Genomic DNA, 26,877 nt, shown 5'->3' with positions numbered 1-26,877 from the left:
TCTCTCCCTGTGTGCTGGACCCCTGGTACACTTGCAAGTAAAGTCAGCTAATGCCCACAAAACTGCTCTCCACGGCCTTTCATTTTTATTAGTTTATTCATTGGATTAATGAAACGGCTTACTTGTTGTACGCTTTAGAAAATACGCATTTCACAAAAAGAAGAAAACTTTCTTCTGCTATATATTTGCTTAAACTACTTCCACTTCTTGTAAATTATTCTCTGTTTCCCTTTTAAATATTCAATTCATTTTTGCAATTAAGCCAATAGTCCGTGGTAATAATCCCCTCGTATATCTCAAAAGGGCTGACAACACCGCTGAAAATGAGCATACTTTCGAACGCATGGAATTTCATGAAATCTATCGAAAATAATGTGAGCTGGACATTCTCATATACGAAGATTTTGTATTTGAAACATGATATATACCCCATTACCCATATTTTTTCTTTGAGATGAGTGAAAGTGAAGTCCTTCCTAGCTTTTTTTATATATACTTTTTAGTGTTTTTTAAGAACATTTCTAGTGCTGAGTGAAAATGGAGACAAGGGTAGAATAGAATAGCTCAGCCCATGAAATGTTCTTTTGGAGGCCCACAAGATCCTCTCGGGCCCAGGTTTTGGAAGTCTAGGGTTCCTTCCCGCTGCTCATGTGGTGGGCCGGACAGTGGAGGAGGCGGCCTATATATGGGAGGGCACCCCACGGCTAGGGTTTCCCTTCTCCCCTGCCTACGGCGCCGACCACCGCAAAAAAAACCAAACCCCAAAATCTCGAGGAATCCTCTAGCTTTGCTTTGCTAGCAATGGCGACGGAGCAGACCTTCATCATGATCAAGCCCGACGGCGTCCAGAGGGGCCTCGTAAGCTCACCCTTCACTTCTCCTCCATCGATTTTGGTGTTCTTCGTTTTGGGTTAGCTTCAATTTGTTTTATGTTTTGCTTGCTCAGATCGGCGAGGTCATCAGCCGCTTTGAGAAGAAGGGATTCTACCTCAAAGGTATACCTACGTTCTTGTGATTTGTGTGCTTGCGCTGCAGTGTGAAAATGTTAGATTCAATCTTTTGTTTTGCACAGCTTTTTTATGCGTCCAAAAAATGAAGTTTTTTTTTCTCTATGAAAGTAAGCATTTTTGTGTGCAGAGTAGCTTAGTTTCTCCACTCTTTAGTGATGATTTGTGCATCGATTGTTCTGTGATGAGTGGCGATTGCTCGCTGATCTGCGAACTGAACATGCAGCCATGAAGCTTATCAACGTGGAGAAGTCGTTCGCTGAGAAGCACTACGCCGATCTGTCCTCCAAGCCCTTCTTCGGAGGGCTCGTGGAGTACATCGTCTCTGGCCCCGTGGTCGCCATGGTCTGGGAGGGCAAGCAGGTCGTCGCCACTGGCCGCAAGCTCGTCGGCGCCACCAACCCCCTAGCCGCTGAGCCGGGCACCATCCGTGGCGACTTCGCCGTCGACATTGGCAGGTCAGGTTATCACTTGTGGTTCATTTGTTGTGAAATTGTGACCAATATTATGCAGTTTGCTCATATGCACTGCGGAATAAATTGAAATGCTGATTCTAATACACGATTATAAAGATGCCCTTTACAATTATACTTGCTGAGATTGTTTATTTGCCGTGTCATATACTAGTTTTTTCTCCAGAGTTTGTGGCTTAAATAAAATGCTTTTGCAGAAACACCAACTTCTGTAGCACATGGATCTGGGCAGTTCAAAATATTACGGACTAAATTCGATATTGGTGTGTTGTTTGTTTTATGGGAAAAATTACAACCGTGTCGTTATAATTTTGCGAAATTGTAGATCTGTCATCCTGGCTTACGTGTCATTGACTCATGTGGGCCTCATATGTCATTGACTTTAACTTTGCAAAATCATAATGCCATGGTTGCAAATATTGCGAAGATAAGATTGCATTGGCCTGTTTCAGGGGGCTTAGTTCGCTCCCTGTTAAAGTTCCATTTCTAGCTTAAGCATCATAATTCATGAGAGCATCTGGCAGGGGCATATTCCAATGGTTTCTGCCCTTTGAAGTACGAAGTATCCAGTGTCCAATCATACCTCATAATTGCAACCGTGATTATTCAAACTACTGTTAGTATATTATTGCTTGCGTTATGGTTTATATCTCACTTTATGGGTCTACTGTGGGACAGGACCATGTGCTACATGGTTACCACTTAACAAGATATTAACCTTGCATCCAAACCATCCAAGTCTGATTCAGTGGCCCACAGATGAAATATACTACTTTCTTAATGAATTTGTGCATTGACTGCATTGTACCATATCAACATTTCAATATCTGAGTAAACACTTTTTATCTTGGCCTGCAAAAACAATAAGACTGCCATCTTATTACGATTGTCTGTAAGGACAAGTATGGATGACAACACCAAATGATGTTCCATAGTCCTTTATTAACATTTTTACTGCTATTGAGCCTTTTGAGTTCTCATCTTCTCATAGACCTAAACATGTATCCACAATTTGTTGTGTGGCCGGTTCTAAAAGATGTTAGTCATGCCTTGCAGGAATGTCATCCACGGGAGCGACTCAGTCGAGAACGCCAGGAAGGAGATCGCCCTGTGGTTCCCTGAGGGCATTGCCGAGTGGAGGAGCAACCAGCACCCTTGGATCTATGAGGTCTAAAATGCCTTAGCTTGTCGCCATGCATCTGGAGAGTTGGCATCAGAAGATCTACCGTGCTATTAGCTGCTATTTATAGTTGAGAATTGAGATCAGTATCTCAGAACCTTTGTCTGTGCGAACTGAAGTTTTGTCTTCCTCATGTTGCATGTCATGCATGCATTTACCAATTGCTTTTTTATATGGTATTGCTTTAATCCCTTGATGGGGAGTTGCATTGCATGGCTTTTTTTTTTGTTCAGTCATCCTTTGAATGCTGGCAAACTTTTGGGCTCTGGAGAGAAGTTTTGTGTTGAACACAAGAAGTTCGTCTGCAGTTAGTTTGTTCTCTTTGGTGGTTCTCTTAGTTAGAAAACCAAACCAATACAAGAGGTCACTAACGTGGGGCACAATCCATCCAATCTAGTGAATCGAGGTGCAAGTTGTATGCCACATTGATGCTATTTGCTATGGCTTACAATTTGCTAAACACGCTTGATGTTGGCTGCTGCTTGCCTACTCAACCAACCAAACATGTTTTTGATCATGTAGCGAAGTGCAAAATTTACTCGCTGGAACCATCCACTAAACATAAAATTCGTTATACTCCTTTTACCCTTTAAACATGATTAAATGACGTTTTAGACAAACAATTAACAAAGAAAATATGCTAAAATATTTGCCTGAAACAACAAATAAAGACGATCGGAGGTAATTTCGACGACAGTTCAAATTTGCCAGATGCCCAAATGGAATGACTTGTCACTGCCACCACTGTAGAGGGAGAATAGTCTCCCACTGAAAGCCACTGATAAAAGGCTATAAGAAAGCAAAATAATGAACAGCAAAATAATATACAGGCAAGTTAACTAGTGAACACATACCACTGCAAAGTAAACTCCAAATAATACTGCAAAAAATATAGCAAAACATAACTCACTTTTAAAGTACATAACTACAGTTGATCATTGTTGTTTGTGTTATGTACTGTAATGTCTCAACATTCATCTTGAATTGGACAGCGCACTGCATTTCCTGGTGAGCAAGTGCCATTTCATTTTAATGAATTCAATCGGACTACTGGAATGAACTCAATCAGTTACCGACGAAAAGGATAATATTATATCAAGCTTTCTAAGGTGGTTTGTACATAATCAGCGGCAAGTATCATGGTGCAGGTTCATCTCATCTCTTACAATCGATGGATTGATACAAACAAAGCTAGGAAAATGGTACTGCATAATTTTCATCTGGCTTTTATGGATTCTTATTCATGCACTATTCTTATGTGACATTCTGGTTTGAACTTGGGCTTCACCCGTAGCAACGGATGGGATCGTTGCAACCCTTCGCCGCAGACTGCCCGAACCCAAAGCGTCCGCCTTTCTCAAGGTATTGCTGGTGGTACTCCTCTGCCCTGTAGAACCTCTTTGTAGGAAGGATCTCAGTGACAATCGTCCGGTTTAGAAGCTTCTGCTGCTTCTCCAGAGATTCCCTTGCCGCCTTCTCCTGCTCAGGGGTGTAGTAGTAGATACCTGACCTGTATTGGGTCCCTACATCATTACCCTGCATGAAAAGAGTTCAGAGTATATGTGATCAGAAAAACTTCACTTATGTCAAACAATCAAACAGATGCTTGAAAGAAATAGTAGAATCCAATCGATCTGTTTATGCAGAAAAACATAATAAAATAACAGGCCAAGTCCTTTTTTCAGTAAGTTTGTTCTCTTTGGTGGCACTGTGTAGGAATAAGTTATCCACCAATGACACTAGTGGACACAGCAACGCCACTGTCATAGGTAAATGATCTATTATTGCAAATTTACATAGCGATGCTATAGTGCAAGGTTAAGCTTTACAACACTGCAAGACATACTCAACTCAGCACCCACTAAATTACAGTATATACCTGTAAAACTAACCGAATAACACCACTATAATGGTATATACTTGCTAATAGTACCCCACTATAATACTAACTGATCAAGCTTAAGCTGTAGGAAGGCAGCCACTTGGGACTTTGATCAAAGTGCAAAAGTGTAGCAGGGATGCTGTGAATTATTGATCCTATACAGCAGAACCTGATTCATAGGGACCATTCGTCCCATGAACAGAGCAACAAACACTAAGTGCCCACAGACTGACACACACAACCATGACAGCCTCTGCCAGTACACAGGGTTGTGACTTATGACTTATGAGACAGTAAGTTCTTCCTGTTAACCAAAACTGCGTAAAGAGCATAAGCCAAAGAAAGTTCATTTGGTTGGTGAGAAACTCAATAACTCTAGAAGCCGCAGTACTGATCGTCGGGCCTATGCCGCACTGTCCCAGATTCAGTTCTTACTGTGCACACAGCAGCCACGTTTCTTTGTCTGGAATATGGAGTAGATCACTCGCGAGGAATGCTCCTTCTAAAATTCGCAGTAGAATATCGGTGCCTAGTGACTCCAGACTGAACTAATCGAACCAATATTATCTGTGCCCTAATTCTGCAATTCCCCCTAAACCCTCGCGATATTTCAGTAAACGAAATCCCCAATTCCAAGCCAAGAAAATTAACCAGAGATGAAAGATACGGTAAGCGAAACCATGCAATTCGCCGGTGTGTGGATTATGCATGAGCGCCTGGCTGACCTGACGGTTGGGCGTGGTGGGATCGTGGCGCGCCCAGAAGACGTCGAGGAGGTCGTCGAACTTGCAGGCGGAGGTGTCGTACTGGACGCGGACGACCTCGTTGTGGTTGGTGGCGCCGGTGCAGACGTCCTCGTAGGTCGGGTCGTGGAGGTTCCCCTGGCTGTAGCCCACCTCGGTGCGCGTCACGCCGGGGACCCGCTGGAACGCCAGCTCCACGCCCCAGAAGCAGCCTGCCCCGAACTGCGCGAACTCGTTCCCGGGCGCCGCCGGGCGGTCCTCGTCGGGGCCCTGCGCCAGCGCTGCCGACGCCTCCGACGCCCGCGGGCTGCCCCCCAGCCCACCCAGCCCCAGCTTCCCCAGCCAGCTCATCGCCCGGAAACTCCCCCCACCAATCTTCTCTCTGCTCGGCGCGAGGAAGTTCCGCCGCGTCCCCCGCTGGACGCCGCCGCCGGCGCGGAGGCGACAGGATGCGAGGAGGACGGAGGAGGAGGTGGAGGCGGGTGAGGCGAGGAGGGGAGGCATCGAGTCGGGGGGCGGCTTTTGTGGCGGCGTGGCCCAGAAGCTTCGACGCGCGGTTGGTTGGTGGTTGCGTTGCCTTCTCCTCCGCCTCGGCCTCGCCTTCTCTCCGCTGCTTTTTTTTGCCTTGTCGCCGCCTCTCGGATTCGCTGCCGGCTAGCGGCCTAGGGGACGGGTTCATCCACACACACACACACACACACACACAACAGTATTCAGAGTATTCATCCGGATTGCAAATAAATTCTGCGTAAATTTCGAAGTTTACACACAAATTCAGGATCCCTTTGAAACCGGTGGGTATTCTCTGGAGTAGTTCAGTACTGCCAACAGTTTTGACACTTTTTTGTTTCTATTTAATGTATGAATTTAATGAAAAATTCATGTTCCCACCATTTTTCTGTTTCTGTTTTTCTCGTAAGAAACAGAGTCCACATTTTTCAAACATATATAATGGTTCATAAATGAATTTAGAAAAAAAAATTAATACACATGATAAACTTTATAGTCACGTAAAGAAAAAAACATGAGATAGATCCCGATGTTTATTTTCTAACAAATTATCTATATTTTTCTTCAATTTTTGTATATGATTGTTAGTCCCATAGGATTTTTCATAGAAAATGGTAGGATTTAATTATTTGTTTCAAATGACTTAAGAATTTTTCCATAGGATTAAAACCCTTTAGCTTTTTATTTTTTTTCTACAGATCAAAGGAGACCTCATTTGAATATTCAACCATGTAATTTTATTTTGAATCTGATTGAAATAACCTTTTTACACGAAACAAATACTTATACTTCGCTACAAACGATATTGGTTAATCCAAGTGGGGTTTTTTTTTTTGACCAGAATCCAAGTGGGGTTAATGGTTAACCGTCAACGGCCTGAGGTGGTTGTATCTGGTAGCCGTTCACCGGGGGAGGTGGACAACAGGACAGGTGGTTTTGCTTGGGGTTTACTAATCGTTTTGGATAAGAAATCAGGGAGGATTAGTGGATTGTATGATGCGTGGTCAGCAAGGCGTTGCAACTGACGCGATATGGCAAAGAAGTATACGAGTGGATGATGTTGACTGACGAAGCAGAAGTAGAACGCTGGACATTCGTTAACTCGCTTTGTATCTCATGGTTCGATGGTACACCACGTATACCGTGTGGTACGCACGAAACGTACGCCGCGTATCAAAGAATTGAACGACTATGGCTGCGATTTTTTATGAAGAATAAAGATAAAGAATATTTTATGTTTTTATAACTATTTGATGATATACATAATAAAATTAAAATGATATAATTCTATATAGAACCATAAAATGCACCGTTTAGCAACCTAAAAAATATATGCAGAGTAAAAAAAAACTAAGAATGATCTTAACAAAAGAATGCAGCCCTATGGAATAAACACAAGCGAAGAAACTATTTTTCTCCTTCGACTCCAGGAAGCAAAATGGTCAGCAAGTTGGTAGTATCAGTCTATCGACAGGTACAACTATATCAACGTGCATGAATTCAACGCTGGTACATTACGTCGGCAACTGAAGCAACAACGGTACCTTTTTGGGGGTATAGTATTTACATGATTACATCAACATCAGTTTGCAAAATAGTTAGGCTATTGGCAGGTAGGTAAATATTAGCCAGTGGGTGGGGCAATCAACTTACACGGTTAACGGTAGTCGGCATGGTGGAAAGAAAGAAGCGCTAGCGCTATGACTCGTTTGCCTTGATCGTTTTGTCTTGAGGCAAACATGGTGGTGGATTTGAAGGGATTGGCCTTCTAGGCATCTTGTGCTTCCGAATTTCATGGATTGGGGTAAAGAACTCGTGCATCAGGGCATCCTCTGATGTGATCCTGCACCTGGGATTGACTGACAAGCACTTGTCGACAAGATCAAACAGTGAGTCAGGTATACACTTGAGGAAGTCCGGCCTGCGCGTATTGGCTGCACACCACTTCTTGAGATCCACCGAGTTGAACGATTTGATGTCGAACAGGTCCTGAAACCAAAGAGAAATGTTGTAACTTGTAAGAATCACTGACATCGGTAGAGGATGTTGTGGCTGTGGCTGTGGAGCCACAGGCCCACAGCTATGGGAATCGAGCACGCCTAGTTTCTGTTTCAACGAAGCTGTCAACACTCGGTTAACTTACGGACGGGTAGGAAGATTCACAGTTGTGTAGTTTCGCCACCTCCCATAGTTCTTCACTGCCTTTCAGCTTTGCTATTTCCTTGATGTTCCTGTGGTTGGGAAGATGCAACATCAGCGACAACCTTTAACATGTGTGATGACCGAGGAATCAGGACTTTTTAAAATGCATTAGCTAACTCACTGTTCAGGATCTCCACCAAAAGGAGATTTGCCAATTATGAAGTACAGTAGTGTCACCCCTGCCGACCAGACATCAACCTTACAGCCTTGATGGAAAGATCTAAAAAGCACCTGCAGGAAAGACACCACATAAATGCATGGCAAGCAAAGCTGAAGTAAATGCTCTCATAGTTTGGACGAGACTAAAACCTCTGGAGCTCGAAATCCTTTAGTCCCAACACATGGACCTTCTCTTCGATGTTTTCCATGTCCTGCAAGATTGCTATAGTTATACAGTGAAACATCTCAGAGGATGCTGGGTTCAGTGAGAAGGTATGAAGTTTGTAACACTTGTCAGAAAAACACCTTTGCTGTTAAACAGGCCAGAACCAGCAATAGCACTACCACCGGAACGCAGGGGCATTGGGGTAAGTATAAAGAGCTTCTGGTCCACATTTCCGAAAGGAGCAGCAACCCTCTTCCTTTGGGAAACAGGTGCTGTCGAAGTTTTTTTTTCAGGACTTTGCATTGCCTCATGCAAAAAGTTCATTAGTTCCTTCCGCCCTTTGTAGGGCATTGGCAGCTTCAACCTGTCTAACGATGTTTTCGTGCTTGTAGGATCCTTGGCAGATGTTACACCAGACACATCAGCAGCTTGGGCACCATGCCTGCTTTTATTCTCAATCTTAGGTGCACTACCCACTGGACTTCTGTTGGATCTTTTCCTCTTGGATCCAAGAAGCTGCTTTGAATCGGCAACTGGTTCTTTGGCCTGAACCACTGAGGTAGGCTTCAGTGCAGGTTGAGATATGGTATCCTTTCCACGTGAGATTGCCTCAGATTTACCTAACCAATAAAACCAATATATCAATCTGCAAAGGTCACGGCCAGCTTAAAACAATATAGATCTAAAGAGTTTGAAATGCATTTTGGAAATAAATTGGTGCTTGCCTCCAATAGACTGATTTGTCCAAACGTTGGACCCACTGTTGGATGTATTTCAATTATACTAACATGCCAACAAAAAGATAAAATGCTCCAAAGTGGAATATTTCCTAAGATGTTATTAGCAGCATGGAAAATTTCAAGAACTATATTCAGTATAGAGTTGTCTAAAACTCTGTTTAAACCAAAAAAAAAAAAAGATAACTATAGATGCATTGTAATTCTCCATCAAAATTGAAAACTTAGAAGTAAATTACTGTTCCGGAAAAACTTCTGGTGGAGGTCCTGCATGGAATTTCAAGGAAAACATGGAAATTTTAAAATCTCAGTTAGCATAAAGAAAATAGAAGGCAAGCATTAGACCGGGGGATGAGCATATGAACTAACATTTGCCAAGTTGAAGTCAATAAGATACCCCCTTCTCAGTTTACGAGAGAAGAGGAAGTTTCCAGGTTTGATATCTCTATGCACTATCCCCTGGAAGCAGAAATGTAACATATCCATGATTAGCTGGTGATAAACCGAACTCAGCAGTTCAACGATAACATGCATTTAACCAGACCTGATTATGTAAGCTTGCAAGAGCTTTGAACAGGCAATACCCATACCACTGCAAATCAGACACACCTATATCCTTTTTCAGACTCTACAGAGATAAAAAGAATTACTTAGCTGGACATATACGAATAGTCAATAAAAGGATAAATAACGTCAAAGACAGCATAAGTGTTTCAACCTCTGGTCTGTCATGCTCAACATGTTCTAGAACAAAGCATTCTAGATCACCACTCCTAAAAGAGCCCTCATATTTGATCACACTGTTCTTGCCTCTACAGCGGAAGACACGACACATAAGTTAAGGTTATTGCAGGGAACAAGAACATATCATTAAGGAAATTTACAAGCTGAATTTATGAGTACCCAAAGCGTTCCAACATCTTCATTTCGTTATTAACATGGTGTGGATGAGCATTTGCATGAGGACCTGTTAGTGGAGAAATAGAGATATGGGGTTAACTATTGTAAAAATTCTAGCCATATAGCTATGGAAAGATGGCTGGGATTGTCAAAACTACAGCAATATATTTATAGAAGGTCAACAAATTGACATGAAAAACATCAAAACAAGACTAGCAGAGTGATGTACATACATTTTATGGCAAACACTTTTCCATCCAATTTTCGTCGAGCCCTATAAACAGTCCCATAACCACCTGAGTATGAGTGGGCATTTACATTGGTCAGTGATCAACATAACTAAGAAGGGAGTTTTAAACTTTTAATAGAAGCACTTAGAGATTCTCACCTGATCCTTCCTCTTCTTCTATTTCAAAATGCTTGAAGTTAGGCAGTGGTTTTAGTTCTGCATGGTCCTGCAAGCAAAACAATCAGCAAAATTCCTTTTTTTAAGAAGATCAGTAAGATATTTTAAGAAATATAGGGTTAATGATGGTTTCAAGATATCAGCAATGCATGCAACCATTCACAATTACTATCTCCGCCCTGAAATGCAAGCATTTCTAGGTTGTTTAGCAGGGATTAAGGTTGAGAAGGAAAGACTAGGATGCCCATTCATAAGTGAGAAATAAATGGGGATGGGAGGATATGTGGGGATAAAATGGGAAGAGTTTGAATGGGAAGTGACTGATGGAACAAATAGTTGTGCTAGAAATACTTATACATTGGGGCAAGATTCAAATCCTATAAATGCTTACATTTTGGAACAGAGGGGGTAGAAAATAGATAAAAATAGCAACTGTGGGGTCATCATCATGTGGAATGACCGAATGACTAACCTTCTGAACCTTTACTGCAACTTGATCCTTATCTTCTTTGGGTAGTGCATCTTTTTTCTTGCTCTTCTCCCTTTGCTTCATAATCTTTCTGTCTTGCTCCTTCTTAGATAATTTGACAGCCACATGATTCTTTGATGGCTCCACATGATTAAGGTGTGTGCTTGTTCTGTTTTTAGCAACAATGTTCAAATTTTCATTGATATCACAATCATAACATGTGGCTTGTAGGGGCAACACTGCAGACTCAAACTTTGTGTTCGGAAAAGGTTGACTCGAACTTCCTACAGTTTCATGGGTCACTTCATGTACAATAATTTGCATGGTCTCTTCAGGAGGCTGGAATGAAATGTCTGCTGTTTTATTCTCATGAATTGTGGCATAAGAATTGGCGCCTAGTGCATTACTGTCATGACCACAACTTAGGATCTTCTTTGAATATTGAGCCTTGGCATTTGGGCTGCAGTACTGTAGAGCTTCAGCTTCTTTCGAAATCACATCAATCGTTTCCATACCATCTGCTGTCTTTGTACTATAATTGCTAGAACTGCTAGATCTTTTTGCAATAAAATTCAGATCCTCAATCCCAATTTTCTTTTCACCAGCTAACCCAGCTTCAACTCCCATACTAAGGAGGGTGGACACCTTTTCTAGTCCTTCATTGTCCTCTGATCTAGAATGACAAAGTGGAACTGCTCCTTCAGCATGGAAGAAATCGATACAGCAAGGGATGTCTACCAACTCCTTTGACACTAGTGTAGAATCCATGCTCGCAAGAAGACTTCCATCATTGCCTCTAAACTGGTCAATCTTTGGCGGAAGATAAGGTGTGCTAATAACATTTGGAAAGATAGTAGACCCACTTGAAAAATGAAAGGAAGGGTCAGCAGCAACTGTGTCAAGACTAGGAATCCTGTCTTGCACTCTTTGCATAACCTCCAGATGTACCTGACCAAGATATGACAAGAAGACAAAAGTGAAATATGTTATTACTACTGTTGTAAGGATTTAACTACTTAAGGTACAAACTTGAGACAAAATTCAAGAGAATTATCTATCATCTGGTCACCTATTTTGAGAGGATGATATGTCTATAAAAATATTTGTATCAAAGAATTGGACTGCATGGCTTATTTCATAAGATCATTAAACATTGCAGGTCAACAGCTAGTATCACTCTAATGACCAAAATACAGATGTAGTGAGTCCAAATGTCAAATAGTGAACTAAAGAAATCTCTCTCGTCATTTACAACGGGAAATGACCAGAGATGGACCAGACTGAGTCCCAAGTGTGATCAATTACCGAGTGAAAAATAAATCGGAAATGGGACAGCAGATTCTGTGTACCAAACTAATTTTCGCTGTATTATCCTCAGGAAGCATTTATTACAAAACTAGATAACCTGATTTCAAATGCCCAATCAAACAAAAGGATGCAAGAAAAAGAGGACTAGATAATTATGCATTGTGCTATTGCGCCTTACTACTTCTGCGACTGGGAAAAATCTGAATCAGGGGAAAAGAGAAAACACACCTCTCCAGTAGCATCTGGAGCACAGCCTTGCACAATCAGCTGCTGTGTTTGCTGCAGCTTTTGTTCCGGTAAATCTGCACAAAATCGTCCCGAATGGAGTTCAAAACAACACTGATAGCTCCGCAGATCCCAGCATCAGTACAGAAAACAAAACACGGGCAAAATAACCTGCATCGGGAGCCGCCGCCAGGAGGAGACGCTTCCCCGCGCCGATGCGCCCCACATCTGACGCCTTCCGCTTGCGCTCGTATCTAACGGTCACCTGCCTCCACCACCTCCCCACATCGGACGCCCTGGGGACCACCCCCGGCGGCGGAACACGAGCACCCCACCCCACGAGCCTCGCAAACATCGAGACAGCCGTCTCCGATGGCGCCACGACGCCGCCGTGGAGCCGCAGCGGCGACCCAGGGGCGCGGAGCACCCGCTCGACGTCGCGCGGCGGCACCCCGACGGCCGCGGCGAACCCGGCAACCTCGGAGGCGGAGGCGGGCCGGCCGAGGCGGAGCAGCACGGTGAGGAGGTGCCACGCGAACTCCATCTCCGCCGAGCCGCCGGCCGGCTCGCAAGCCATCTTCTGAGAGCGCGCGGGAGGGGGCTCGGATCTGCGTGCGAGGGCTAGTGCTCGGCGGGCATCAGATTCCGCGGGGTTTCGGGAGGCGGCGCTCGCCCGCGGAGGCGTTGGGGAATGGGAGAGAGAGATGGCTTCGCCGCTCGCTGGCTTGTTTGTTCCTGAGGAGCAGGGGGTGGTGTTTTTGCGATTTGGTCCTTGGGGTTGTTCGATTTTGTGGGTTGGTGGTGGGGCGGAGGCGGGAAAATTTTGGGTGCGGGTGGAGTTTTCGGGAGCGGTGGATCTGAGAGCGGCGCGAGCACGTGGCGTTTTCCCGCGCGGTTTTCCCCCTCTCTACCGCTTGGGCATGTGTGTAATTGCTACGCACCCCACACTAGTGTACACAGGATAATCAGCCTACCCGATCTGCATAGTGCAGAGAGCACTTCCAGAGCTACAGGATTTCCTTTTTTAGTTTTTTTTAAATAATAATAACAATTTAATAGAAAATTGCAAAAATAATTTCTTGTAACATGTAATTACGAGAACCTATCAAACAGGGGAGAGCGACTCTTGTTATCGTTCTCCCCCACTTTTTTCCTATAATTTATGTGGCAGGAACTTATTTTTGCAGTTTTTCATTAAAGCAATATTATTTTACACGCATAAACTTTTTTCCCTTCGAGATCTACAAGAGATAAATAAAAAGGATTTATATGTATCCAAATTTATTATCATTCAACAACTTTTTTTCAAAAAGATTGTAACATTTTATAATGTGAAACAGGGTTAATACATTCTACACGAGCCAGCGGGTCATGTTTGCATGGGACTTAATTCCGGCCCATCCACACGAACAGGTTGAAAACTGAAACAAAAATATCATTGCCCATAGATTGGGGCAAGTGCTCACGAATGTACAGGAGATAGGTAACATAAATGGCCTGAAGGCCCTGCACAATGAGAGTGGACCTGCCGGGTTCTGTTGAGTATATTCAGTTAAAACCTGAAAGCTAGTCTAATGAACTCTTTTAACTACTGAAGGAACCAATAAATGGCAAAGATTTGCTAGAATAGCTGAAGTGCAGAGCAAGTCCAATATTATCTGGTTGTTTTTCGACTTCGCCGCCGGCATTCAAAGCATTCCGAGCAGGGGTTGTAGGTCTTTGCTCCATTTTTATGATCTAATAGTAACTTGGAAGGTGAAACTTTGAGTTGTTCTATGAGCATTCGACGGAGCTTTTCATTCTCGTCTCGCAGCTCATCGATAATTCTTTGGTGCTTCAGCAACTGAGACGGAGATGAACAACTCAGTTAGCAGACAGCAATGAAGGCATAATCATACGTAAAAAAAAAGAAGCGTGTGTCATTATGTACATTGTCCAGGACTAAAAGTATCTAAAACAAACACAACACAAGATTCTATCATAGGACTTGTGAAATCATGTTTCGATGCGATGCTACAGTACACTGCCTATTAAAAAGAATAGAGGCGCTTGATGTCTGAATGGGATGGAGTTGAACATATCAAACACAGAGAATGACGATGGAACTATGGAATAACCAAGCAAGAGCAGAACTATGGAGCATAGCATATGGAGCATTAGGTGTGACTGAACTCACCAACTCAAGCACACTATCCATCCCATCCGATTTTTTAGTCTGCAAAAAGAATAAAGAGAAAAGGAGCGATAGCAATATCCATTATGTCCGAATAAGCAAATTTTAGCAGCAGAAGGCATAGTGAAACCCATAATTGTGCAATGCATATAGTACAGATTTTGAGGTAATGTTTTAGTGCATACCGCATCTCTGATGTCCAACCTTGTATCATCCTGAAACAGGGGATTCTGGAGGAAGTTGGCAACAACCTTTTCAGTTCGGCTTCCAGTTATCATATCTGGTTGCATTCCATGCTGGCTATGAAATCCATGAGCAGGTTGTACTTGTGATATTTCATTACTTGTATGGTGGAAATTACTTTTCACAGTCTTAGCCTTTAGATCAATGGACATACCACTGGGAGTTTGTCCATTGCTAGGCACAGAACCAGCCATAGTGTTTGGTGCCGATTCAGATGACAAACTTGGGGTATCCTTCAGCCTAGAAGTGAACTTTGACATAATTTCCTAGAAAAAAACTACCCTTAGTATTCATATACCACGAAATGAAATGGAGACAGATTCAAGTGAATTGAAGTTTAAGGTTTGTACTCCAACGGTTGACTGAATTCCATGAATTACTTGTGGCTTCAATGCAATTCCTGAGTATTGAGATAATTAATTAATTGTTCAGCTGCAGATCAAACAAGTTTGCAGGCTTATGCAAGAAAATTATTTCATAGAAATACACTAATGGTTGCAAACTTGAGCCATGTATCATATGATACTGAATACAAAAAGGAGAAAAACAGCATAGGCTTGTCAGTTGATGATTTATGCTATCAAAAACAATGATTGGAAGCATTGCAGAAATTCCCCTGGATATTATTAAGGGGAGAGTGCTAACTGTCAATTCATAGTTTGCAACACCTCTCTTTACCTTAATGAAATTGGTCGGCCTAATCCTTTGACCAGCCTGGCTAATTATTAAGGGGATAGTGCTAATCAGTTAGACGTGAAAGTGTGAAATGTGGTTCTATTAAATGACTCTCCTCTACGTGAAATGTGGTTCTGTCAAATGACTCTCCTATATTACCACTCGTGTTTTGTACTAAGGTAGATGAGCTGACAGCTCTGCCCCACCAGTGAATGAAAAATGAAAACAACCAGAAAAAAATGAAGTATCACAAACTCTCATGTGCCTAATTGTGCTCTGACTGCTATAAAAAAAAACTATGACTAAAATGCAACCTTGACAGCAAGAACAAATGCTTTGGTTTTGAGAACAGCGAGATAAAAAAATGCGTGATCACCGTATAAGTAGGAAGAATATGCTCTTACTTGAAAGCAGGAAACGAAAGATATGAGGATATCAAGCACAAAAGGCGATCTTGACTAAGATTAATTTCTACTTTCTACTAGGACAGCACCAACAGGAAATTTGTAGGACTAACTAGATATAAAAGCTGCAATATGTACCTATTCCAAAACCATGCCCTATACCAACTCCGCAGCCAATGCCCGCTTCGATGTTCTTTAACCCTGCCTTCCTTAGCTAGAGCACAAACCCAATGAAAACGACAGCAGAAGCATGAATTACATAATTAGATCAAGAAAATCCATGCAAAGATCATTCATATTAATATGACAGACACCAAATTATTCAAGGCCAGGAAGGAGATTGTCTTGACTTACGGCAGAATTAACATGCCTCGTTACACCGGAAAAGGCATCAGTTGCTCCCCTTGTCGCCGTCATAACTTGATTAAGGCCCGGTATCGCACCTATCCATCAATACAGAAGCCAACTACTTACAGTCACCGTAATTAATCATCAACCCCTACAGTACGGAAGTATGGCACAAACTGCGGTCTATATAGTCTGTGAAGAATGGAAGTGCGCAATACTACTGTCAGCTAGACTAGTAGACTGAACTAGAACTAAACTAGATTTCTCTGCACAAGCAAACACCCATTTGTATCTCATTTAGTCATCAGTCTTATCCGCAATTCAAGCAATGAAACTATGTGCGGTGACATACGACACAAACTGCTCGACGAAACGACCGTGAGCGAGGGGCGGCCAATCACCATCACGTGCCTCAGTTGTTCGACGAAATGCGGAACTCACCGAATCATGGCCGACCGGACTGCCGTCCCCCCAAACTATCATGAAAACGGCAGAATCACCTAGCTTTGGAAGCTGCTTTGCTGTACCTAGGTAGATGGGGCGGCCGACGCCGATGCCGACGCCGCAGCCGACGCCGAAGCCGGTGAAGACCTGGAGCACCTTCACGCTGAAGGGGTTCTCCACGCGGAACGCCGGCGGCGGCAGCCTCCGCTCCCGCGAGCTCGCCATCGACGCTCCCGCTCCCGCTTCCGCGATGACCGCCGGCGGCGGTGGAGGATGGGGGCGGGTCGCGGAAATGGTGTGGCGTTGTTGGGATCTTGGGCTGTCGCCATTGGTACTGGGTGATAACTGAGAGTACCACGAGAATGAATCTATTGGGCTTCTCTTTCCTCGAAAAAAGAATCTTTTGGGCCTTTGAGATTGTCGCTCTGTTCCTGGGCTGGAAGATGGATACGGCCTTTCTGTATTTCAAAATTATCATTCTTTTTTAATACTCTTAGTAAAGAAAATGACAAATTTGTTTTGTTTTGTAGTTTGAAGCTATATCATACTACCATAATACAATCTGCTTTGTGTCGTCACCACAGGTAAGCTGTTTCTTGTTCTTGTTTTTTCTAACAATATTGGTTTCTCGTAGCTTTTTAAGAGTAATTTCATAAAACTACAAGTATCTGAGAAAATTATCGCAAATATAATTTTTTAAAAATTTTGTACCAAGCATCAAATTTCTCACGTAACTACAAACTTAATGTCTTCTGTCACAAAACTATATTAATAATTTAGTGATGATGATATAAAAAACTATATGTTTTAAAGTTTTGCTATTACCTTTTTAAAGTTACTCCCTACGTTCTAAATTGTCACCACCTGGGATGAGAGTTGACCCATTCTAAGACTATGACCTAGATAGAGAACATATCCAAATTTGTTGTTTTATGATGGGTCAAGTCTCATCCTATTATATCTTTTGATGAAGAGGAGTATTTTCTGGTAAAGTTGATGTTAAATATGTAGTTTTATGATTGGTTGATCAAGATATGTGTAGTTAAAATATAGTCTATTTTTAATTGAACACGACAGGGGAGGCCACTGCTCTTAAATTTCATTCATAATGCAAGACATCTTAACTACACCTAGACTCATGTATTGTGTGCATACACACATGTATAGATTTGCTAGCAGATAATGTAAGAACGTTTCATATCATGAAATGGTGTTTTACATTATAAAATGGATATAGTAGTAGTTAATTTATTATTAATAGTATTAAATAGCTATAAAAATAAAATAATACTTTATCTTATATATTTTGTTAATAGAAAAAGTAGTGAAATGACATGTAACAAATGTTTGTTTTAGATGTTTGCCCCTGATTTACTTAGGTGCATTAAAAGATAAAAAGAAGCTATCCATAGTCTAAAAAAGATCTGAACACATGTCATGGTTTTTCTCCATAACTATTAACTAAATACAAGAAACATACCAATTTCTCATTCTATATAAAATGCATTCATTTCCTATACATACACACTGTACTCGGTCGGTACCGCGTATACGTACATTCCGAGGTTATCATCTCCACCCCTCCAAACAATTTCAAATTCCAAACACGGGCCCTCCAAAACACTCGAGATTCGCCTGCATTCCCAACCCACCTCGACGCCGGCGAGGCGAGAGGCCGCCCCCGTCTCGCCTCCGCCGCCCGATCCGGAGCCGGGCCGGGGGGAGGAGGCGCCGGGTGACAAGGGGAAAGGGGAAGAAGAAGAGGCGATGGAGTTCACAGAGGCGTACAAGCAGACGGGCCCCTGCTGCTTCTCCCCCGACGCCCGCTACCTCGCCGTCGCCGTCGACTACCGCCTCGTCGTCCGCGACATCGTCTCCCTCAAGGTATCCGCGCCATTACCCCCCACCTGCTCTCTTCTGCTCGATCCTGTTTGGTGGCCGGGGACTGGAATGCGGGTTTAGGGTTTGGGCCTTTTGGAGTAGTCGCTGAATCTGAGATCGGGGGAATGCCATCTAGGTTGGCTCAATTTCGAGCACTTTGCTTCAGGAAATGTGCATTGTTTTGTCTAATCCGTAGGTTAGGATCTACCAGTAGGTTTTGCTTACCGTAATTCGCAGTACGTAATGGATCAAAGTAACCAGTAGTACAAGCTAACCAGATTAACTGCTCAATTGCGTGGTCTAGATACCGCATGCGGTTGTTTGTATCTCAAGAGAGTAGCATGGAACTCAATTGCACACTCTTTGTTGTACTGTGTTTTCAATAGCTATAACTAAAATCAAAATTCTATTCGTAGTTCAAATACTATAGTAGTTCTAGTGTCTATATTTGATGAACCCAATATTTATATAGTCTAGGTCCACCAACTAAATGGTATAAACTATTTCTTCTTTTGCTACGGTTGAGATGGAAGTTTCTGGTTTTGCAAAATGAACATTATCAGTCTTTTCACAGGTTTGAGAAATTAGAACTAGGCAACGCCCTCCTGCTGTGATTTTTTCCAAAAGCAGGTGGGCTAGGAGGTCAGCTTGTCTAGAGCGCTATCAGCAGTGAAATACAAAGCTCGACGCTGTGAGCTTGATATCCCACTCGATGATCTGGGTGGATATGGAGTCATGCAAGGTCGGCATGACAGGCCCTGCATTATGGAGATATTGAGACTTGAGAGGAAGGTGAGGTTGAGAGGGAAATGATTTAGGGAAGTAGCTATGAGAAAGTAGCGGTACCAGTACAAAGGCAGAGGTGATAGACAACCAGGAGTAGCTAGCTTTGCCCAGTTGCCCTAATACATATGCAAACTATGTAGAAGGGAGTAGATAGGCTTAAGGCATTGGAGTAGCATTTAGTCTTCTGAAACCAGAAAAGATTAAGGCATTGGACTAGCATTTAGTCTTCTCTGAAACCAGAAAAGAAGTTATCTCCCCTCACCCACCCACATAGAGCAGAGGCACTACATTCCAGGATAGGAGATTGAGTGAGCAAGTTGTTGTGCAGCCATAGCATCCCTCTCACGCTGTGTAATTGGTTGCTCTACTTCAAGCTGGCAATATCTGAGGTGAGAACTACATCTTCCAGGCACCAGTTTTTTCCTCCATGTGGCCTTATTTTTGCTACCTCATCACTTTTATCGCCTCCGCTACTGGTACTTTGTCTTCTTAAATCTCCGCTCCCTTGGCGCTGGCCTTCTTGTGAGTCCCTCCCTCCTCTCTAATTTACCCAGCTTGGCTGGCAAGGACTATATGCTGGCCCATCACCTAGGTAACATATTGTGCCTTGGTGAAGAACCCTTTTGACATACCTTTAATCATATACTAGCAATAAATGCCTGTGAATATATGTCACGCCCAGAAATTCATCACACGAATTTCTAAACTTAATTGTGTATTAAAATCCCTGTCCAGGACCAGCCAGGGTACACAAAAAGACAATGTTGATTACATAACCATCGTTCTTAGAAACAACTGAAAATAACACTTATTCTAACGAAAATGCAGCGGAAAGAAAGGTAGACTAGCTCCAGCGGGTACGGCTCCAGTCCACAGGCAAAGCTTCGACGGCAGACCAGCTTACTCTTGAGAGTCACCTCCATCGGACTCAACTTCTAACTCTGAAGGGGGAAAAAAATTGGGCAAGGCTGAGTACAAACCACCGTACTCAACAAGTAGCACGGAAAAGAGGGCAATAAATGATGCATAGAGATTATCAAGGACAGGCTTAGGGTTAGTTGCAATAAAGCAGCAGTTAAACAAATAACAGAGATTAAATGAATAAAGGTGATTAAATACATTAAAGGATAAGTAAATAACAGTTGTAAAATACCACAACACTGTCCAACGTTACACCACGTTGCAACAGGCCCGACCACTACTCAACGTTACACCACGTTGCAGTAGTCCCAAATGAAACCAGTTTACTCAGGTCATTAAAGGTTCACTAATCACAGTGAAGCTGGGAGTTCGCCCGTAACCGTGGGCACGACTATTCGAATAGGTTATACTCTGATCAGAGGTGTACTACTGTACCCACAAGACACGACTCCACTGCACTTGAACGTGCGCCGACATACCACCATGGCATACCGAAAAGGAGACCGTGATAGGACCCGTCACATAACCCTCCCTATTTAATCGCACCGCACTTCAGGTTTCACCCCCTCCTTTACACCCAAGTCGGGCAGTCCCCTCTTGTGCCTTGGCAGATCCGGAAGCAGCAGAGGCTTTCGTTACACCACGATTGCCCGTCTATACTCCATCACGCCTACCCTTGCCTTGGTACGTCAAATAGTTCGAAGCCATGCTTCAAATCCCACCTTACCCATTTTGGCATGTGGTTAGCACTAAATTACTTCCAGGGTTTCCCGTGAACTGGTCCTTAATTGCCATGGGTGCGACTCTCAAAACCATGCACCCATAGCCCACCATTATCAATATTTTAGTTGACATTAGCCCGAACCGGGTAATGAATCATTATTACAGCTATTCAGAGCTAATCATGATTATTAAATGATCCCATGAGCTACTTGATCTAAGCACGGTAAGCATTAACCTAGGCCTAACTCTAGTCAAGTTACCCCTGGTCTAGCATGAATAAAGTTGGATAATCAACGGCATAATAATAAGGTTTACTCGAAAAAATAAATACGGTAAATACTTTAATTAAAACAATGCATATTTGAATAAATAAAGCGGGGAATTTGCAATAATGGGTTCAATATGATCAAAGATGAGTGCAACTTGCCTTGCTCTGGCCCCTGGGGTACTTCGGCGACGATCTCGAAGTAAACCGGCTCTTCGGTGGGGTCCGAATCTAAGCGACAAAGCACAAAAATAAATAAAACAGGCACAAACTCTACTGAAACGGTAAAAGAAAGTATTTTTAATGGATTCTTGACAATTTTATGGATTTAATGAAATTTGAATGGACCTAAACGGAGACTAGATGAATTACTTATGAATTTTAGAAGTTTTCTGGGTTTTTTAACTAAACAGAAAAGTCCTAAATCAATTATTGCACAATTAATGGGGCTGCTGACGTCAGCGAGGAGAGAGGAGGCGCTGATGGGTGGGGACCACTCGTCAGTGGGAGAAAGGGGATGTGGGGAGGATGACAGGCGGGCCCGGGGAGGAGAGAGAGGAAGGAGGGGGGGTGGTGACCGACTGACGGGCCAGACCCACCGGTCAGCGAGAGAGGGAGCGAGAGGGGAGAGGCGGCCGGCGACTGGCGGGTGGGACCCGCTCGTGAGCGGCCCCGAACAGAGGAGGAGGGAGAGCTCGGCCGGGAGGGGAAGACGGCGTCGGCGGCGAGCGAGTGGCGACGGCGAGGAACGACGGCGCGAGGGCGACGACGGCGACGGCGTCGGCTGGCGACTGGAGGGCAATGACGTCGACGGCGGCGACCGGCGCAAGGCGACGGGCAGCGGCGCACGGCGAGGCGACAAGGATGGCGGGTGATGACTCGACTTGCGGCGCCCGGCGACGACGACGCGGCGAGGGCACTGCGGCGGCGGTGGAGGGAACGGGAGAGGGAGGAGGGGAAGCGCTCACCGGCGGCGACGGAGACGGCGGCGCGTCAGCGAGGGCGAGGCGGAGGTGGTGACGCGGTCGAGCGGCAGCTTGTGGCGTTCAGCGGCGAGATCGGCCGACGACAGCAGTGGTTCGGGCGCGGCGGCGGCTCGGGTGGTTGAAGAAAAAGCGGCGGCGGCGTGCGGACGACGGGGCTTTATGGGGAGGAGGCACCAGCTAGGGCGGAGGCGGCGGTTGGAGACCGAGTCGGCCCCGGTGGCGGATTCGGCGGCGGCCGTTGCGGGCGCGGCCGTTGCGGCGGCGGCTCGGACTCGGCTGGCACGGGGAGGCGATGCGGACTTCCCCGCGGCGCGGGCGCGGATTGGCGAAGCTGGGCCGGCGGCTCGGGGCAGCTGGGCCGACCGGCGGCCCAGGAGGGAGGAGGTGCGCGCGGGAAAGGTCGGCTCGGCTAGGCCGGCCTGGAGGGAGAGGTGGGCCGGCTCGGCTGGGCCGGCCCGGGAAGGAAGAGGGGAAAAAGAAAAAAGGAAAAAGAAAAAGAGAGAGGAGGAAAATTGGACTTCGGCGCAATTTGAGAAGGGAGGGAAAAAGAAAGGAAAAAAGAAGGGAAAAGGGAAAACCCCACTTTTGCCGAATTTTAAATTAATTTGCTTGGCCAAATTTTATACTTCTTCAATTTGAGTTTAAATCCAGTTAATCGATTTGCGAACCACGATTTAATTAAATTAATTTCTTTTAGAGGGATTTTTCCTGAGTTAATTAAGCCAATTGTTATTTATGAATTTCCTTTACGAATTTAGGCTTAGGACGAAACTCCGGGTGTGACAATATACTGTATTAATAACCCAATCTGCTGGCTATAATGCTATATATTCTATGTAACAACCGATGAAACCGTGTATGAGAGAGATTACTAGTAATACAAAATAATCTCTTAGTATGTAATGGCACCCAATGGCAATTGGACTGCAGGTTTAAGGTTTGGGCATTCTGGAATAGTTGCTGAATTTAAGATAGGGGGTAATGTCATCTAGTATAGCTCAAATTTGAGCATGCTAATTCACGAAATGTTACTTGTTTTGCGTAATTTATAGCCAACAGTTCATGAGTAATTCACTATATGGCTGGATCGAAGAAATGTTTTTTTACCTTGATGGACCAAGGAAATATTAGTACCAAATGGTATCATAACGTGGCTAATGAGCATATGTTTTTGGGGAGGGTCATGTAAGAACTTTTGGTCGCAGCTACAAAATACAACTAACATGTATGGTTGTTTGCTTTAACATATGCAGGTGGTACAATTATTTTCATGTGTGGACAAGATTAGCTTTCTGGACTGGGCACCGGACTCAGAGTATATTCTATGTGGACTCTACAAGCGCCCCATGGTGCAGGCTTGGTCACTGAGTCAGCCTGACTGGACCTGCAAGATTGACGAGGGCCCTGCTGGGATTGCATATGCTCGCTGGAGTCCTGACAGTCGTCATATACTGACGACATCAGAGTTTCAGCTTCGTCTGACGGTCTGGTCTCTTGTAAATACAGCATGTGTACATGTGCAGTGGCCAAAGCATGCCTCCAGAGGTGTTTCTTTTACTAAGGATGGGAAGTTTGCTGCAATCTGCACCAGGCGTGACTGCAAGGATTATGTAAATTTGCTCTCATGCCATTCCTGGGAGATAATGAGTGTCTTTGCTGTTGACACGGTAGACTTGGCAGGTGTTGAGTGGTCACCAGATGATAGTGCCATTGTGGTCTGGGATTCACTTCTGGAGTACAAGGTGCGTCTCTGCAGAAACTCCCCATTGTGGTTTTATGTGCTGTGGCCTGTGATGTATGTTGCTTTTGAAAATCATCATCGTTTACTGTATGTCACATTATAGGCATATAGCTTAGCTTCTTATTATTCTTGCTGGTAAGGTCACTCATTTACTTAATAATCTAGATCTCACTGCTTGTGAGTTACTTTATCCTGCATGCTTGGCAAATCACTATTTTCTCTCTTATTCAAATGGCAGTTACAACAGTAACTTTTTTGCCTTTATTTTGGTTTACTCAAGTGTCTCGGTTGGCATTTGACTACATTTGTGAACAGTTATTGTTTGGATTTTAATAATCAATCAGTTGGGATATTGGGTCATGGCTTCCCCAAGCTTATTTCTTAACCAATATCTTGTTCAACTCTTCAAAGTTAAGAGCTCATTGAGTCATTTCTCTGTAACTGAACTTATCCTTTATTCTACTCTAAAGGGTTGACCCCAATCTCTTTTTATAGAGCTGTGTGTTTTTTTCTGCTTTAGATACAATATGATGCGGTTAAATTCTGAAGTTACCAGTTCTTAGATGTAAACTGATAATTCTAAGAACATGATTGTTGCAGATTCTGATATATTCACCGGACGGGAGGTGCCTGTTCAAGTACTTAGCATATGAAAGTGGGTTGGGTGTGAAAACTGTTGCTTGGTCACCATGTGGGCAGTTCTTAGCAGTTGGCAGCTATGATCAAGCAGTGCGTACTTTGAACCACCTGACATGGAAAACTTTTGCTGAGTTCACACATGCGCCATCTATTCGAAATCCTACCAATGCTGCTATATTTAAGGTAAACCTACTCATATCTACCATCAATTGCTATCTTAGCAGAATTACTGTTTTTCTATTCATGGTACCTGATTGTAACTACAAAATGCCATAGGAAGTGGATGATCCATGGCAACTTGACATGTCAGAGTTATGCTTAAGTGAAGGATTCTCTCGTAACATGCAAGGCAATGGTGCTGGTGAGATTATTGATGATACTTTTATATCACTTCTATTCCTCCTTTTTTGATGGATTAAATTGGCATGTTTTATGTTGCCTTGTGTAAGGGCAAGTGCTCACCTTATGTTGTTTAATTTAGTAACGAACTAGCGATTAACCCTTGTTTTGTGGTCAGAAAATGGGACCGAGGGAGGTTCTAGAGTTAAGTATGCTGTTATGGATGCTCCAATCACTTTGCCTTCACAGAAACCAGCTACTGACAAGCCCAACCCCAAGCAAGGAATTGGTTAGTTACTTCCATTTTTCTCATGCATATGGATTAAGATATTGGTTGTTTCTCTAACACCTAATACACTTGTGGCTAGTGTCATGAACTATTGAATTGGACAATGCTTATTTTGCTCTTACTGTAGTTACAATTACATGTTGTGTATTTGATGTGCAGTGGATCTCTAGTTTATTTACGAGCTGTGATAATGGTTACTACTATTTTGATAAACGTTATGGACAACCCTTCTAAGTATATACATCTCTTGCGTTATTTTTCTTACCCCTCACCTTGCAACTCGTGTGCAGGTATGCTGTCATGGAGCAGCAACAGTCACTATTTCTTCACTAGGAATGACAACATGCCAAATGCTCTTTGGATATGGGATATCTGCCGGCTTGAGCTTGCGGCTGTTCTTCTACAGAAAGATCCGATCCGTGCTGCTGCTTGGGACCCTAACTGCCCACGCCTTGTTTTCTGCACGGAGAGTCCACACCTATACATGTGGACTCCATCTGGTGCATGCTGTGTCAACATTCCGTTGCCAAACTTCCGGGTTGTGGACTTGAAATGGAACTCGGATGGAAGTTGTCTTCTCCTGAAAGACCGTGATTCGTTCTGCTGTGCTGCAATTGTATCCCCTTTGCCAGAGGAAGAGGCTGATCAATCAGATGATAGCTCTGACGATGAATGATCTTGTTTGTCTTGCTATAGCAATGGGATCTGTGGCGGTTTTATCACCGGAGCTATGCTGTATCATACCAATAGATGCATTCGGGTAACGGCTTATTCTAGTCTGCTATTCGGGTTAACACCTTGTTCTAATCTGCTAGGAGGGAAGACGAATGTTTCTTTCCGCATTAAACATATAGAGATGCTGTCATTGTAGGCACTATCTTACATTCTCAAACCATCTTTGCTGGGATTGCTGAAACTGCTTAGATTTTGTAGATGCAATGATCTATACAGTAAATGTGGAACCTTACTCCATGAATGTGTAACATCCGTGTTCTGTTGTTGAGTGGCAATATGAGCTGTGCATGAAGTTTGCAAAGGCTGGATGTGAGAGAAAGGGCTCTTATATCAATATAGTTAAGAAGGGGTGAGCCTTGAACCTAGGCTGGCTAGTTCATACCTTGTTGTGCTAGCCGGAAGACTCCTAGGTCTTTCTCCATGAAGTTTGTCCGTTGACATTGCACCCCATTTAGCTTCCATGCATTGTAACACCTTTTATAGTTGGCATTCCAATTCCAAGTTTGTTATAAACTGTAATTTGATTGTCCGAAGTTCAGTTTTGATCAAATGTACATATTTAGAATCTTATCTTTTTATTTCTGCTTATGCTTATAAGCCAAATTTTAAACATTTAAAGTCTTATCTTTTCGTTTCTGCTTATGCTTACAAGTCAAAATTTAAAATTTTAACAGTAAATTTAGAGTAGATTTTAGGATTTTTTTATCGTAGTCTATTTTCCACCCTTAACTTTTAAATCGCTAAGAATATGCATATGACATTTTTATTTATAAATTATTTTTTATTTATAAATATATCATTTGACTCTTTTTTTTAATAAACCAAACAACCACATTCTTAGGCCTTGTTTGCCACTTCTCTTATTTTATATTATAAGACTTGTTTGATTTGTCTAGATTGATCATTAAATTAATATAT

At 43.3% G+C, this 26,877-nt stretch overlaps 5 protein-coding genes across 5 annotated transcripts; 2 read left to right on the top strand and 3 right to left on the bottom strand.

The window, feature by feature from the left end:
• Nucleotides 1-712: 712 nt before the first annotated feature.
• On the top strand, nt 713-2,868 carry LOC102713577 (nucleoside diphosphate kinase 1). The gene is made up of 4 exons (XM_040528349.1): nt 713-858; nt 947-995; nt 1,234-1,465; nt 2,537-2,868. Exons 1-4 carry the CDS (start codon nt 802-804, stop codon nt 2,652-2,654), a joined length of 456 nt encoding a protein of 151 aa, XP_040384283.1. The 5' UTR covers nt 713-801; the 3' UTR covers nt 2,655-2,868.
• An 861-nt stretch (nt 2,869-3,729) lies between these two features.
• On the bottom strand, nt 3,730-5,968 carry LOC102713304 (peptide methionine sulfoxide reductase A4, chloroplastic-like). Its single transcript, XM_015841876.2, has 2 exons — nt 5,268-5,968; nt 3,730-4,196 (listed from the first exon to the last, which is right to left on the bottom strand). Exons 1-2 carry the CDS (start codon nt 5,787-5,789, stop codon nt 3,945-3,947), a joined length of 774 nt encoding a protein of 257 aa, XP_015697362.1. The 5' UTR covers nt 5,790-5,968; the 3' UTR covers nt 3,730-3,944.
• A 1,252-nt stretch (nt 5,969-7,220) lies between these two features.
• LOC102722807 (probable serine/threonine-protein kinase cdc7) lies at nt 7,221-12,911 on the bottom strand. The gene is made up of 15 exons (XM_006662545.3): nt 12,539-12,911; nt 12,371-12,444; nt 10,838-11,782; nt 10,348-10,414; nt 10,193-10,255; nt 9,963-10,026; nt 9,778-9,871; nt 9,604-9,687; nt 9,429-9,518; nt 9,299-9,326; nt 8,463-8,942; nt 8,307-8,368; nt 8,119-8,228; nt 7,939-8,026; nt 7,221-7,784 (listed from the first exon to the last, which is right to left on the bottom strand). The coding sequence occupies exons 1-15, from the start codon at nt 12,909-12,911 to the stop codon at nt 7,494-7,496; spliced, it is 2,913 nt and encodes a 970-aa protein (XP_006662608.3). The 3' UTR covers nt 7,221-7,493.
• Nucleotides 12,912-13,678: 767 nt separating this feature from the next.
• On the bottom strand, nt 13,679-16,979 carry LOC102712849. The gene is made up of 7 exons (XM_006662004.3): nt 16,738-16,979; nt 16,217-16,305; nt 16,001-16,076; nt 15,134-15,183; nt 14,726-15,049; nt 14,544-14,582; nt 13,679-14,210 (listed from the first exon to the last, which is right to left on the bottom strand). The coding sequence occupies exons 1-7, from the start codon at nt 16,877-16,879 to the stop codon at nt 14,022-14,024; spliced, it is 909 nt and encodes a 302-aa protein (XP_006662067.2). The 5' UTR covers nt 16,880-16,979; the 3' UTR covers nt 13,679-14,021.
• Nucleotides 16,980-18,237: 1,258 nt separating this feature from the next.
• On the top strand, nt 18,238-26,234 carry LOC102712573 (WD repeat-containing protein WRAP73). The gene is made up of 6 exons (XM_006662003.3): nt 18,238-18,538; nt 23,470-23,958; nt 24,558-24,779; nt 24,873-24,957; nt 25,114-25,224; nt 25,515-26,234. Exons 1-6 carry the CDS (start codon nt 18,422-18,424, stop codon nt 25,898-25,900), a joined length of 1,410 nt encoding a protein of 469 aa, XP_006662066.1. The 5' UTR covers nt 18,238-18,421; the 3' UTR covers nt 25,901-26,234.
• The last annotated feature ends 643 nt before the right edge of the window (nt 26,235-26,877 follow it).

The sequence above is a fragment of the Oryza brachyantha genome, chromosome 10, assembly GCF_000231095.2.
Source record: "Oryza brachyantha chromosome 10, ObraRS2, whole genome shotgun sequence".
NCBI lineage: Eukaryota > Viridiplantae > Streptophyta > Magnoliopsida > Poales > Poaceae > Oryza > Oryza brachyantha.
Note: the sequence above shows the minus strand (reverse complement) of the source record. Positions and strands in the feature narration are given on the sequence as shown.

Excerpts from the sequence above, each read along its gene's own strand:
- LOC102713577 (XM_040528349.1), top strand. The coding sequence starts at position 802 with ATGGCGACGGAGCAGACCTTCATCATGATCAAGCCCGACGGCGTCCAG. Across the intron at positions 859-946 it reads ACGGCGTCCAGAGGGGCCTC|ATCGGCGAGGTCATCAGCCG; the intron begins GTAAGCTCACCC and ends TTGCTTGCTCAG. Across the intron at positions 996-1,233 it reads GAAGGGATTCTACCTCAAAG|CCATGAAGCTTATCAACGTG; the intron begins GTATACCTACGT and ends CTGAACATGCAG.
- LOC102713304 (XM_015841876.2), bottom strand. The coding sequence starts at position 5,789 with ATGCCTCCCCTCCTCGCCTCACCCGCCTCCACCTCCTCCTCCGTCCTC. Across the intron at positions 4,197-5,267 it reads CCACCACGCCCAACCGTCAG|GGTAATGATGTAGGGACCCA; the intron begins GTCAGCCAGGCG and ends CTTTTCATGCAG.
- LOC102722807 (XM_006662545.3), bottom strand. The coding sequence starts at position 12,911 with ATGGAGTTCGCGTGGCACCTCCTCACCGTGCTGCTCCGCCTCGGCCGG. Across the intron at positions 10,256-10,347 it reads AGAAGAAGAGGAAGGATCAG|GTGGTTATGGGACTGTTTAT; the intron begins GTGAGAATCTCT and ends ACTCATACTCAG. Across the intron at positions 7,785-7,938 it reads GTGAATCTTCCTACCCGTCC|GACCTGTTCGACATCAAATC; the intron begins GTAAGTTAACCG and ends CTTTGGTTTCAG.
- LOC102712849 (XM_006662004.3), bottom strand. The coding sequence starts at position 16,879 with ATGGCGAGCTCGCGGGAGCGGAGGCTGCCGCCGCCGGCGTTCCGCGTG. Across the intron at positions 16,306-16,737 it reads CGGCCGCCCCATCTACCTAG|GTGCGATACCGGGCCTTAAT; the intron begins GTACAGCAAAGC and ends ATTGATGGATAG. Across the intron at positions 16,077-16,216 it reads CGAGGCATGTTAATTCTGCC|CTAAGGAAGGCAGGGTTAAA; the intron begins GTAAGTCAAGAC and ends TTTGTGCTCTAG.
- LOC102712573 (XM_006662003.3), top strand. The coding sequence starts at position 18,422 with ATGGAGTTCACAGAGGCGTACAAGCAGACGGGCCCCTGCTGCTTCTCC. Across the intron at positions 18,539-23,469 it reads GCGACATCGTCTCCCTCAAG|GTGGTACAATTATTTTCATG; the intron begins GTATCCGCGCCA and ends TAACATATGCAG. Across the intron at positions 23,959-24,557 it reads ATTCACTTCTGGAGTACAAG|ATTCTGATATATTCACCGGA; the intron begins GTGCGTCTCTGC and ends TGATTGTTGCAG.